The following is a 15,552-nucleotide window of genomic DNA, read 5'->3' on the forward strand; positions in this document are numbered from 1 at the left end:
GCATTTCAGAACAAATATGACATCTAGGAGTTAGAGGTGGTGTGCGGTACAAACTGCAGATTTTCATGATACTGGTCAACCACGATAACACACGTTGACCCTCCTCAACGAAGGTGCAAGGTTTTTTCGTTGGCTGAGGGCAGCGAGTGTGTGTGGATTGAGAAAACACCCAACATTTCCAGAGTTTCCCATACATCATTAATTGTCTTTCTGGCCATGATTAAATCTCTTGGTGCCAAGCCAAGTGGAAATGCCCAAATCTGTGAGTTAAGGGGAGAAAGAACTCTGTGAAGTGCACAAATGTTGCCTTAATCTGAGTCAGTAGCGACATTAATACAAAAATCTGTGTGGTGAAGAGCTGACTTTTATTACTAAATGCGACAAGAAGAAAAAGATTGCACCAGCAATATAAAACCAATATTTTCAGGATAGTATTTGAAGGCGTGAAAACAATAACTGACTTCCAGCTACGTCAGTTTGAACTGTAATCCTGTTTTACTCATGTTGGACCCACATTTATCACTGTACAGTAAATTCTGATGTATGAATACGTGTGGGCAGTGAATGCTAAGGTCTCTCCGTCCTTCAGCTCGAACCACAGGGACGAGCCAAAGAGCACGATAAAAGCCATGACAGGTTCGTTTTAATAACGGCGTCCTGTTGATCATAAAGAGATGGATGTCAGAGCGACGGGGAGATATCTTTGCCTTTCTCAGAAACACTTAAACTGGGCCTGATACAAGAACTGGACGCCTGGTACTTTGGGTGAAAGACAGTAACTCTGTCTAAAGCACACTGTGCCCTCGAACTGAACCCCATCAGCTCTCATGGCACTCATCCAGAGGGGCGGCTTTGCTTCAACTGGGACTGGAGGCACTGGAGAGTATTTTTGCTTTGTTGTTAACAACATTTATTGTTTCAGTCTCTGGGTTCAGATGAACGAAATTACATAGAATAGAATGGTATTAATATAATAACCAAAATGATTTAATTGAGCCAGGTGTTATTTCTAGGACAGTTAGTATATTATTATAAGAACATGCAGAGGTTAATTGGACACACCGAAGTCTCCTGGAGCCTCAAACTTGAAGTTTCCATCTGTTGTCATGGTCTCAGGCCTGTGAAGACGGCAACTCCCAACTGTTGTGATATAGCCCATTAATCAATGAATATTAAAACCACCTTTAAAACCTGTTCCGTGTTCAAATTTTGGCCTGAATCTATGCCATGAAAGAAGGCAACGGTCAGGACATTTACATGCACAGTTAGCTAAGGACGTAGTCCGACTAAGACAGGCAATCGGACAACTTGCTGAGTCCGAGTATACATGTTTTTGTATATTGTAATAGTTTTTTTTGGCATGGTATGTCTGACTCTGCCTCCTTAGGTGGCGCTGTATCTCTCTTTTAGCCAGTGTGCATTGAATCAGTTTCCTGTTGACCTTCACAGCACCGAAAAACAAATGTTGAACGAAGAGATGGACCATGTTGTGTTGTTCTGAAGAGAGACTTCGCTGCCGTATGATCGCAGTTCATACGTCGTCTCCTTCTACTTCTGAGTCAAAGACCAAGGAGGACATGTTGGTGAATGTGCAGAACGCCAAGTCTAACCCCAGTCTGACTAAGGGTATACATGCAGGAGTAGTCGGACTATGAATCACATTATCCAGGATTCCAGGTATGTTAGTCCAAATAAGAGTAGCTTGATTTTATTCAGACTAACTGTCCTTTGACCGATAGTCTCACAAAACCAAAACATCTGAAAAGTGGTGGATGTACTGTACGTATTAATGGTTCTACACCAGAGAAGTAGAATCTGCAGATTTAGCTGTTAGCAGCAGAATGAGCAGTGGAATAGTCATCACGCACATGCACCTGTCGACATGTTCGTCACTTTCAGCACAGAAAGCGAGAAAAGTCACTTTGTAGTAAAATAAAAAAAAAAAAGGAATAATGTGTAGTGACATGATTTACAATTACTGACAATTAAATTGTCAACGATTTACTCGCCGTGTATTATTTGACTGCATATATGTGTGACGGCTACATCGAGAAAAGGAGTGCTGACCTTGCGTTCTTTGTCTCCGTAGTCCAGCCCCAGTGTATCCATGGCACGGACGATGGCAGCCAGAGATTGGATAGTGTTGCTGTAAACAACAGGCTTGTACTGCTTAACGTCATCGCCAGAGAAGCCGTCCTCGTGGATGATCCTAAACACACAGAGAGGAACACAAACACATGCATTAGTCACTTGTTTTTTTTACCTTTGTAAACATAAACAGGAAGACTGCAGCAACCCATTTCCTACTTCTCTGAGTCAGTAAACAGCAAAGCTCTCCGGCCTGAACATAAGGTAGGTCGAGGTATTTTAGGAAGGTCATGTAAATAAAAGAGTCTCAAAGATGGAAAATTGGGTAGTTTTAGAAAAACACAGATGGTTAAAGAAAAAAAAAAGGAAAGACAGGAGAGCAGGATGTGGGAGAACAAGAGGACGAGGAGGTCCATAAATAAAAGTGGGCTAGGCTGACATTTAGGCACACAGTGCAGCAGCCTATCCTGCTGTTTTAAATGTCATGATATCTTTTTAGCCCGACTAAGGACACACCAACAGACAAAAAGAGAGGAGACCAGAAAACGCTCAGTTTCAGACTTTAAACTCCACCGTACAGACAGGACCGAGGATCATACCCAGCTCCTTTCTGAGAAGCTAAAACAGCTTCATCCATCATACAGTCCATCATACAGTCCATTCATCTCATCCGGCATCACACGCTGTCCTTTTATAACCTCCTGACTCAGCACAGACTTTAGCAATGGGCACACACCACCCACTAATGTCTATGGTGAAGAGAAATACTGTTTACTCACCTACCTTATTATACCCGTCCTGATCTTAAAACAAGCAAGGCTGCTGACGCTTGACGCTAATGAATTACTGTAAAAGCTCTTCAGTCAAAACACACACACACACACACACATACAATCTGACTTTTAAACAGATGTATCTTGAATGTCACAAACTCAGTTTGTCAAGAGTGAAACTCAAACAAAGTTTCAATAAGACAAAATTCTACACACAACAAAAATATAAACGCACAAAGAAAAACTTGTAGTTATTGTTATGTGACAAAACAGAGTAACTATCCAAAAATAACAGTACAACTTTATCAATAAAGTCACTTTAATTTGCAAGCATTAGGATCAATTTCAAAACAAAAGTCCTGGAGTAATGGCAGGAAGAACACAACGGGGGTCGATGATCCAAGTTCACAAACTTCAATAACGTGCGTGTCGACCATTAGCCTCACGCAGAGCGGTACACCGGCGACTCATGGACATCACCAGGTTGTCGATCGTGGCCTGGAATGATCGTGGAATGATGCACATTCAGTTGTGTTGCCACAGCTGTAACGCTCAACCCAGCACTCAGCATGACAATGGCACGCTCCCTCATGATTTGTGACATCTGTGGCACATTGACAAGTGACAAAAGTCCACATTTTGGTGTGCCCTTTTATTGACCAGACCATAAGGAGTTGTCTGTGTACTGGTCACACATATTGACCACCACTCTGCCAAGCTCCATGACTCTCGTGAGTTGAAATACTCAATATGAGATTGTGGTCAATAGGAGTGGCAGAGTGACACTGGACTACTGGGCTTGATCAAAACAAATCATTCCATAAACAAATGCATCAGGAATTTTATTATACATTATATTTTTGTTCACCATTTCAAGTTTGTGCGTTTATATTTTTGTTGAGTATACAACTGAAGAGTAAATGCTAGCTAGTTAGCTGCAAAAATCAACATCGGTCCAATTTAAGCAATAATCATCAAATTAGCTGCATCTGCTCAGTAAAACATACAGTGGTGATGTAGGACAGGTGAAATAAAGGGAAGAATTCCATATTTTGGTGATATTTGCAACATGTGGAAAACAGCCCAGCGCCATCTCCAAAATGTACTGAAAATGCATTTTTACAAACATTCAAGAACAGAAAATGGCCATTCCTACAGACGGCTACATTCATCTTGATGATGAATTACAAAGACCTTTTAAAATATTAAAATAAATGTAAAGCAATCTGACCACAAGCACACCGCAGACGATGCGCCGAAGTTTATAAATATTCAGCATCTTTATGGTCCGCCCACATCAGTGTTTGCAATCGTAAAGGTGACATTGAACTTGTGTTCTTCTACATAATTGCACAACACACAAACATACTGTACACTCGGGGTACGAATCACAGGGTACCTCAGAATGTAATGGTCCACGATACCAATAAAATCACGATTCAGCAACTCAATTATCAATATATTGCAAGACAATCATACAGCGATACATCACGATATCTGTCTAACTGAATATAACAAAAATTGATGAATGTGAAAAGTTAAAAGTGCAGGATTTCTGTAATTATTCACAACAAAGAGAACAAAGTGCATAAAGTCTCTTAACATAGCTTTAAACTCTCTCTTCTTCAGCCATGTAACTTCCTCTCAAGTTTCCCTCATTCATTTGAGCAGCGCCACCGTGAGGAAACTGGCAGAAACTGCTTACTTTAGTGCCTTCATTTATTAATTAGAATATCAATATTTGCCCTGGTGTATCAATTGTGATATATATTGGTGATTTATTACGACGATATATCACCAAATCAATATTTTGACAATACAATGACTTCCATTAGTTTGGAGAGCCTTGACCGAGCATCATCCCTAACTTTAACTAGTTCCTCACAATTGAGCTTCTGCCTCATACACAAACACACACACAGCTTTGGTTGACATCAAATTCAAGGACCTTTCAAGGACTTTCCAGACCCAATTTCCTCAAATTCAAAGGACTGAATGTGCTAACACACACTTAGCATAAGATGAAATTGTCCATGTTGGCGTCCGCCCACTTTTATTGATTTGCTGATTTGCAGCACGTTTCTGCATCTGGACATGTGAGTGTCCTTGGGACCTTGGGCAAAATCAGTCTTTGTAATTTTCTTCGGTGACACAGAGATCTTGTAATTTGCATTTCCCAGGCATCACTTAATTTATTTGCGTCTATAACGTTACTCGCTCATTGTTCTGCGAGACAGTTAGAGAATAAGACTCGACGTTTGTCCTGCGTAGGCCTCGTCTACGTACATCAAGCAACGCAGGTCATCAAACAGTAGGTGGGGTTGTAACAAACAAGGGAGACATTTACCTCAATATCACCTTAACTTCTTTCTTGCACAAAATTCAAGAACTTTCAATGACCCATGGCAATTTTCAACAACTTTTAAGGATTTCAAGGACCTGTGGGAACCCTGCTCCTACGTCTAGTGTGTGTGTGTGTTCACGCCTGGTGCGTAACAACCAAATAAAAACTAATTGTAATTCACTTCTGTAGCATCTGAGCTCGCGAGTCTGTTGACAAAGCGGAGAAAGTAATTTAACGTAACTTTATTTGTGTGCGCAGGTGTATCCGTGGTGATGAGGACAGCAAAGTCCTGCGCGGTCTCACGTTTCTTCAGATCAATCAGGCAACCTGCCAGTCCTTAATATAAAAATACACCAGGCTTCTATTTACATAACTGACTTTCACACTCTGACAGTCAAAGGACAGACAGATTAATGGTTTAACTTTATTGTTGCAGTAACTGTTTGATGCACACACACACACACACACACACACACACACAGCCAGAGTTTAAAGCTTCACTGCAGGGCATTGACAGTATTTCTGTAGCACTCCGTGTGCTAACCATACTTTTTAATCTTCACTCTCCGCTCGCTCTCTTAATGACCTGTCAACCTGACACTTATTCTGAAAGGCTTCTTACCAGCTTTTGCTGCACCACAGAGGTTAAACCAGGACAGGCGTCCAATTAGGATCTACTGTCTGAAACTCTTGTGTTTCCGCTCTAACCTCCTCCTCCCAACAACGCTTTATTGCTCTCATATGAAAGACTTTCATTATAAATTAATCATTGATCATTTTATTCATTAATCCATTCATTTTTTGTCCACTTGATTAAAATCAGTTGATGGTCAATGTAATAAATTCAGTGCTGCAGTGTCATGTGTCCCGCGTACAACCTGCTGCACAAATGAAGTCACAGTAGATTTATTAGTGACCTTTTATTGGACATAAACGACAGTGTTTTTCCATATCATTACAAAGGATTCAGGGTAAAAAAAATTACTTTTTCTTTTACACACATCTGTCACCTGAGTATAAAGTGTAAATAGAAGTATTCTTCTTAGTCACATGACGAGTTATCATGTGGTAAATCTCCACTAGTCTGATGATTAGTGTTCCCCAAACCTCAACATGATGATTTTAACAATTTATTTGTCACATGGAGCAAAGAAAACAGAACATATTCACATTTGAGAAGCTGAAAAATCAGTAAAAACACTCAAATTGATTAACTGATTATCAAAACAGTTGACAATTCATTTAGTAATCGATTAATAACGTGATGCGATTCCGCTGCTCTGCTGCGACACAGGGCGAGAGGTAAGTAGTACTTTAATAATGAAAGGTTTTTAGTTGATGAATGTGGGAGCGCCTGCTGATTGAAATGAACCAAATATCATTAAAAGGGTGTGAAATGTGTCAGTACACAACCTGCTCTAATGTCTTCAGTTCTACGTAAGGGTGACATACAAAAAAAAGCAACAATAAGGAACGGAAAATATGCTCTAAACCAGGGGTGTCAAACTCATTTTCACTGAGGGCCACATCAGCATAATAGTTACCCTCAAAGGGCCAGATGTAACCGTCATTCAGAATAAATGTAACTAAATGTAACCAAATATAATGTAAAATAAAGGTAACTACTCCGTAACATATTGCTAAATAACTTTCTGTATTTATTACTTATTCAAGTTACAAATATGATGCATTACAGATGTAACCTGATGCTGTCACTTTGCGGGTAACGCAATCGCCATGCATTGTGGGAAATTTAGTTTATGGTCAATGCACGCCTTAAAGCAGCATAGACCTATTTTAACACAGATTTTTAAGACCAATTCATCACTCGCGGGCCACATAAAATGATGTGGCGGGCCTTATCTGGCCCCCGGGCCTTGAGTTTGACATAATGTGCTCTAAATATAATAAATAATATATTTTAGGAAATATTTTGTCCAACTTAAAGGGAACTGTGACTCCTACATATGATCTTTAACTGGTTTAAGTAGAAGTCTGTGTGCAGTGTTGATGGATAAACATTAGTGTTGGCGCGAGTGTTATTATTAGAAATATAACAGACCTGCTTTTCCTGTGTGTGTGTTGGGCTGGCGTGTGCTTTCATGCAAGAGGACCTTTTCTCATTATCCACTCTCTGAGCCCTGCTGTCAGCAAAGAGAGAGCAGTAGGTGTGTGTGTGTGTGTGTAATATCCCATAGCTTTGGCACAATTTGCACGGTGACCTGAAACATAGCTCGGTTTTTCCACGTGCCAAACAGATGGACAGAGAGACAGACATATGGGGCAATTTAACTAAGATATTATAGCGCCGTATCCTTGTACGGCTGCCACTTTGGTCAAACGGCAGGTGTTTAGTCCGTGTAATGACAGAAATCACACCAATCAAGGGTCACACCAAATGATCAGCATGTGCTTCTATTGGAAATTAGCTATAAACATGTAATAAGCCAATATATATTATAATAGGGATGAAATTATTAAAAAATAAAGCAAATAAATGACCTGCATGCAACTGTCAATAAATCAATATCACACTAAACAAAGTAAAAACGTATAATTAAATGTTGTTATCAAGTTAATTATGTAATTACTGGCCAATACCCAATAATAATATTGGTTCTAGTACCATCCATGCATCCCTAATTTTAGTTTAAATTTTGTCAATTTAAACTAATGTGAATCCTTCGTTTTCCATTAAAACATTATGTCATTACTGTCTACTGCTTTATCCTAGTATTGGTTTACAATATTTCATGTGTGAAAACAATAGTCATGTGCTCATCTCAACACTGAAACCAATTGTTCATCCTGTCATCACTCCCTCACTTCACAGACATTCCTTCTTCAGAGGTTTCAGTGTACGTGACGTGACCACGGGACAAAATCCCTCGAATAGTCCGAAACGTGTAAAGTAAAAAGCTTAACACGGTAAAACAGAGTCTGGAGGATATCTGCCTTGATTAGCTGTGTAACTGTGTAATGAAAACCACTTAGGGATGGAAAGGCTTTGTGGAAAGAATGAAAGTAATGATTACATCGAGAGAAACCTGTGTCAGTGCTAATGTAGACACCAAAGGTCTTTCTCCAGGTCTCTTACATATTTTTATAAATGTAATTTATTAAAAAAAATCTCCTGTGTCTCGCTGTGAAAAGCTCCTTTATTATCTTTCTGAATTGCAAAGAGAGAATTATGCCATGTTTCCATCTTGGTACGGTTTGGAATGGTAAAGTCTAAAGAAGCCACCGCAACAGAAACAATTTGACACTGAGTGCTAAGTTCAAAATTTCTGCTCAGTGTATTTAAAGTGGACCTAGACCGGAAGTTCCAATTAACGCTGTTTTTTAGTGTGTATCTGCATCCACCGTTCCAGAGGGGGGAGCTGCGCTTCTGAGAGTGGGTGTACTTCCTGGTACTGGCCAATCACAACAGTCTGTCTTCTGGGTGAGAGAGTTGAGTCTCAAATCTCGCGGCTGGGAAACACCGTCAGAAAAAAGGATTTCTATCGGCTCGTTTACAGCAACTAGGAGGTTTTTGACCATAAAAACAAGTTAATGTATGTAATTAGACCTCCATAACTAACATAAATGTGCAACAGGACCACTCTATGTGAGCTTAATGTTGTGTTCAATTTGACCTTTTTAATTTAGAAAATGTCTTAAAAAGGACAAAGTTTGTGTGTTTTATTTTTTGACACCTAAACAATACCCAACCCTAGACGTCTTACCAATGCGACGACAACTGTCGTGGGTGGAGCCGGTGGGCGGAGCCATACTAACTGCACCGTACCTTTTTACACTGGTGCCCCATGGGAAGGGTGCCAAAGAATGGAACTGTGCACTTGTCAATGTTCCTTTGTCTTGATCACTGTGGTTCTTATTGATGTATTAAACCGCCTGTGTCATATTTTCCAATATATATCTATATATGTATATATATAGATATATATATATATATAGATATATATATATCTATATATATATACATTATACATTATTATTACATTATCATCAGATTACAGTACGTACTGCACCAGCTCACCCACTTGGCTTTACAGATTACAGGCGATGACGTCATGACCACCACCTACAACCGTACTGGTTCCTGTAGGAACTGGTGTGAAACACTGACCTTTTTAAAAACCCTGCCCTCGCAGGTAACGCGCGTGTGATGAGTCGACACTTTTCTACACACCATCAACAAAACATACCGTCATCATTGAAGCCGCATCATTTATGGTTGATACTGTACAGTCTAATAACAACAACACACACACACACACACACATGCACAATGCGTTCCTTAGCCCCTTACCCTAACTTTAACCATCACAACCTCGAACCCTACCCCTTAATCTAAAGCTGACCTAAACCCTAACCCTAAAACCTGTACCCTATCATCCTCAAACAGCCCTTTAAAGTCGTGAAGACCAACCAGAATGTCCACACACACAGTGGCCTCTGTCTCCCATTATCCCCCACACTCATATTTTTATCCTCACACCTACTCACGTGAACACAAAGCCTACACACTGCACACTGCAATTAGGTTTTTATCTTTGTTTTGCATTGTTGCTAGCTACCACTGCCTATCCTCACACACACAGAGAGAGAGAGAGAGAGAGAGAGAGAGAGAGAGAGAGAGAGAGAGAGAGAGAGAGAGAGAGAGAGAGAGAGAGAGAGAGAGAGAGAGAGAGAGAGAGACCTTGGGCGGAGTTCTTTCTTTATCGATATTCTGACCATACACTTACTTCGTGGTCTTTGACGAAAAAGCTCTTTGTCTTGATAAAGTGCACGCTGACCAGCTCCTGTCACCACTGCTGGACAGAGTTACTAACACGACAGATGTGTGTGTTTAGTTAAGTGTCGGAGCAAAGTGCAAAAAGAGTGAAGGAGAACGAGAGGATAACGGGAGTGACGGCTGGTGATGGGAGTGAAATGAGAGCATGAACGAAGAGGGAGATAGAAAGAAAGGGAAAAAAAAGGAAGAAGCTATAAATAACTGAAGGTGTCAGTAATGCAGCCCTGACACACACACACACACACACACACACACACACGCACACACACTGAAATGGAGGCATCAGCTGCTCTGTCATCCATCTCCACTCATGTACCATCACAACTTGGGGTCAGGCAGCAGCATCCTGAGCATGCATGTGCACCCATCCACCGACACACACACACACAAAAAAAACTGAGGTCACTTGAGTCAGTCTGCCAATTATTGAATGGATTTAGCAAAATAAGAACAATTCACAACATTATCTTTTATAATGTCTTTTATTCTATTTTTTTCCGCCCACCTCTCCTTCACTAGGCTCTTTCCCTTCCCCCTCCGTTCTCTCCTCTCTTTTACCCCAACCGGTCTAGGCAGATGTTGGGTTTCTCTATAATCACAGTAAGTGCCTTATCAATTGGCGATACACTAATTAAAGAGAATGGATTTATTGCTTTGATTGTAAAGATATGCTTCAATCAGGCTTTCCAAACCTTGGTTGACAACAGCGGCGTAAGAAACAAGGGAGACTTTAACCTAAATATCAACCTAACTTTAGCACTTTCAAATGTCTATTTAGTCTAAATGTCTAAAAACTTGCAATGTCCTTGACTTTTCTTTTTTTTTCAAATTCGCATACTTTCAAGGATTTCAAGCACCCATGGGAACCCTGTTCAATAGCTCTCTTATATGCAATGTGTTTCATATCTAGAAAGTTTCAAAAATATGAACTAGTACAGATAAAAATCAAGAAATAATTCTCCAAAAACAAAAATGTTAAATTATACAGTACTGACGTATTCAATTTCAAGCAAGAAGGAAAATCCAGGAAGTAAAAAGGCTAATGTGTTGGACATCTGTGCCCACTTTAAAACAAACTCTGTGTGTAATTCCAAAGTGGCAGGTAGATCGTCAATGGCTCCAGGTTGGGTCAGGTGCTGATGGAGGGTTCTCGTGCCAAGGGACACAGTCTGCTTCACTGTGGTTCAGCACGGATGTTAAGAAGGGCTACACACACACACACACACACACACACACACACATGGGCGTACAAATCCAGGCAGACAGGGGAGCAGAATAATTACAGCTCAGTATAACATCTAGGAAGACCTCATTAAATCTGTCTGCCATTATCTCTCTGTTTCACTGTCACATGTTATCTCTATCTGGCTCCCTCCTCCACCACCAGGCCCCTTTTTTCATCCCTTATTATTTGCATGTCCTCCTCTTCTCTCTCTCTCTCCCTCTCTCTCGATGCTGATACCGAACACATCACACTTGTTCTGAGTCAGTCTCTTGCACTTACTCACCCACGACTTCACTTCACTTTATTCTCTCGCTTCCTTTTTCCTTTTGCAATTAACTAATAATTATTATTAACGGCACATCGTTGATGCAAAAACACACCGTTTCCCCTCCCCCGTGACTGCTTTCTACACACACACACACACATGGGTGCACAAGTGTACACCTGGCAAAGCCTAGTGTGACAGTTGCTTACACTAATTAACAGTTGGGTATAAACAGTTGCACACAAAAAAACACCACACCCAAAACTTTGCCCTGAAGCCTTGTAATAAAGTTTTGATTCAGTATTACTGTCATTATTATTTTTATTGAACCTATAAAACCTGCTTTGCGTTATAGTCCTTACAATGAACGCGTGGCCCCCCGTGGACATGAACAAACTTTAGATTTTTACTGTCGCCTTGGCTGTTTAACCGTCGCTTCCTCTTCCCCGCGCGTCTTCTTTGTTTCACTTCCTGTCCCGTGTGTTTTGCCTAATTACTCACACCTGTTCCTAATTGTTTTCACCTGTGGCTCGTTATCTCACCTCCCTTTAGTAAACACACTCTCTCACACACACACACACACACACACACACACACACACACACACACACACACACACACACACACACACACACACACACACACACACACACACACACACACACACACACACACACACACACACACACACACACACACACACACACACACACACACACACACGTTTCCCTGTGTTCTCGGCCAGGTCCGCCCTCTCACCTAGTGTGTTAAGTTCTAACACAAAGTGGTGTCATGTAACAAAGTACTACTTTGTTACTGTACTTAAGTAACATTCTAGCAACTTTTACTCCACTGCATTTCCAAGACTATGTTTGTTATTCATTATGACCAAATACAATCTCTGTATTCTCTGTTTATGTAGCGCTTTTCTAGTCTTGTGCTGCTTTAAACTACAGTTTTGCCATCATGAGGTTAAGGGCCTTGCTCAAGGACACACATATGAGCTAGCAGAGCCAAGAACTGAACCCACAACGCAAGATGGCACCTCCCGTGTGGCAGCCTGTTGCAACAGCAGGCTTTTTCCCCCTTAAGCTTGTCTTTTTACGTTTTTCCTTCTATTTTAGTATGTACATTATACATTCAATTTTAACTTATTTTTTAGTCTTAGTGTTAAAGGTGCATCATGTAATAAATCTAAAGCAACTGGCCATAAAATCCTCCTAATATGTCACAGAGACTCAGGAATATTGTTTATATAACAAACTGAATTCACCAACAACAGTAAAGACAAAATATTTGCATTAAAAAATTTTGCAGACTGCAAATCATGTTTATGTTTTGAAATCATGTTTTGGCATGTGGCGCCACCTACCGCCGTCTATCAATCATTGCAGTCAGTAGAGTCTCAGCTGCCGAGCAACCACAAGTTGCCAGTTACGTCTGAGCTACAATGACGGAGAAAAACAAACCTAAAAGACCTTTGTATTTTGAATTTGAGTGTAGTAACTGTTTATGCCTTTAATATCTTTATATATATTGGTTTTGTTGGTTGGTGTAACAATGTAAATTTCCCCACTGCGGGACAAATAAAGGACTATCTTATCTTACAACCTTCCACCTACCATGGCTCAATCCCAACTTAATTCTTATTTTTTTATAATACTTTCAGTTCTAAAGATAAAGTGCAGTAAGTAAGTACAGTAAATGTCATCTACTTTAAGACTTTTACTTAAGTAATATTATCAAAAAAGTGACATCAACTTCTACTAAAGTCATTATCTGGTAAGATACTTGTACTTCTATTCAAGTATTCCTTTTAGGTACTTCATACAAGACTAGATCTTGAATAATTAAGTGCCAATTTATCAAAGTGAATATGAATATGTTGAAAAGAAACCACTCAGACTTCATTTAAAGAGAAACGCCAACTCTGAGCACAACTGCTCAAATCTAGGCTTTTCACCGATGTCTTATATTCACTGCATCTATTAAACCATAAGATGTGATTATGCAATGTTATATCATCTTTGTTAGCGATTACAATTAATGGAGGATATTTAATAAGCCCTCTGGCAGCCCATAGTCCAGCGGAAAGAGGAAACTTGGCTTGTACCCAACCATGTACCCAATCCCCATTACTCATTGATAATTGGACTCTCTAAATTGACCCCAGCCACAGACAGGCCACATCCAGTATTCTCCTAGTGCTGTTCCCAAGCCTGGATTAATGCAAAAACAGCAACAAACGAGTGCCTTTTGTAAAAGTGTCTCGTTCTGCATTTCAAGTTGTCTTCCAGAATAATTAAAGGAATCAGTGGTTTCCAGGAGCAGCTGATAAACATCGACATTATAGATTCTATAAGGCAACGTTTGCTCTATTACAGTCAATCTGAAACACTTTAGATTGATGGATGTTCGTGGTTTAATCAGTTCATCCCCACTACAAGGTCAAACTATTTGTCTTTCCTGTCTTCTCCTGACATGGAAGGTGAGGAAATACTAGTAATCTGTCAAGAACGAGGGGGGAAGGGATGTTTCTCTGACCAGCTAGATGTTAACATTATGATATTAGCATTGTAGAAACTAACTTGAGGAATGAAGGACCAGCGGCCTGTGAAGTGAGCAGCAGCTGTGGCTAAGGCTGTCATGGTATTGATGTCTTTCTTACCACAGAAATGTGGAAAGCCATCGATACTGCTGCAAAAGCCACCATGCAGTAAACAAACTCTACTGATGTTCACTGATTTGCAATGTAAATAACCGTAAGAAATCAACATCACACATAGATGAACATGAAATTGTTAGGGCGAGACAAACTGGGAAGACAACCAATCAGACTAATCTACCTGGATGTCAACACAGAGGAGGACACATGAGGAAAATGGCAGAAATTGTGATGTTAGGAAGAAATAGAAGAGACAACATATGTTCTAAAGCATTGGTTCTCAAAGTGCGGCCCGCAGGCCAATGGCGGCCCATAGAAATATTTATGGTGGCCCACAATGAATTAAAGTTGATAATTTTAATCAAGGAGCTACTAAGCTTGTTAAATGTTTATTGGACATTATTGGATACAGACCAATGTGTAAACTATAGAACTGCAATCTGGTCATTAAAATTATTACAAATTGAATTTTTTCCTGTTTTTTTCCCATTTTTTTCCTTTGGCGGCCCTTAGTCCAATGTTGGGTTCCTAAATTGGCCCTCAGGTATCAAAACTTTGAGAACCCCTGGTCTAAAGTCACGTACAACAAAAACCCTTTGTTACAATGCAGAGAGAGAAAAAAACACAATGAAAATGAAGTGACGTTTGGAGGTGAGTCCTTCGAGAAACCCATGTAAAGGTCCAGTAAAGCACATTGAACACTGAAACAAACCACCCAGGCTGATTAATTTGGATTTTAAATAAAAAAATAACAATAATAATAATACGAATTGACCTGCTGAAGATAATAAGTTCAAGACAATTTGAAAATGCTTCATATTAAAACAGTTAAATATCTGTGTTGTAAATTAAAACCTTCCTAATAACATTATTATATCGATAGGACGATCGAGAAACATCTAACAAACCCATAAATCTACTGTAGACTCAGATTAAAACACCTTAGATATGGCTAAAACACAATGGTATTATAGTAAAAAGATTATAACTAAAACTAAATCAAAATTAGCTGTAGATTTAACCCACAAAAAAACAAAAAAATCAAGAAAATTCCAATGCAGCTTCATCAGCTGATCTGACAGAGGATAAACTCATGGTGCCACCAGCAAACCGATATAAAGCATAAAAAAGATTGCTAAAAACAGGAAATGGTGTGGAGGTAACATTATTTCCAGTGGTGAGCCACTGTGCAATTGGACAGCAATCATCTCCCTAGAGAGCAATCTTTTATTTCTGTATTTTATTTATTGTGCGCTGATGCAACCGTGACTTGGATTATGGAGTGGGCATGACAAGATGTCACAGCTGTGACAAGACCAGGAAGTGGCATCATAATGACAATTTTAACTGGACAGAAAAAAATCAGCAAAACACAATACGCACAGTATTTACTG

General features: G+C 39.8%; 1 protein-coding gene across 1 annotated transcript in view; it reads right to left on the reverse strand.

Moving 5' to 3' along the window:
- LOC310931055 (guanine nucleotide-binding protein G(o) subunit alpha) overlaps nt 1–15,552 on the reverse strand; it is a gene marked incomplete at its 5' end in the record, with an annotated part of 99,928 nt that overhangs the window by 70,913 nt on the left and 13,463 nt on the right. The window contains one exon of the mRNA XM_083894135.1: nt 2,068–2,209. Within this exon, the coding sequence (XP_083750261.1) occupies nt 2,068–2,209 (142 nt within the window). The remainder of the gene's footprint in view (nt 1–2,067; nt 2,210–15,552) is intronic.

The sequence above is a fragment of the Microchirus variegatus genome (assembly GCF_963457635.1).
Source record: "Microchirus variegatus genome assembly, chromosome: 8".
Taxonomy (NCBI): domain Eukaryota; kingdom Metazoa; phylum Chordata; class Actinopteri; order Pleuronectiformes; family Soleidae; genus Microchirus; species Microchirus variegatus.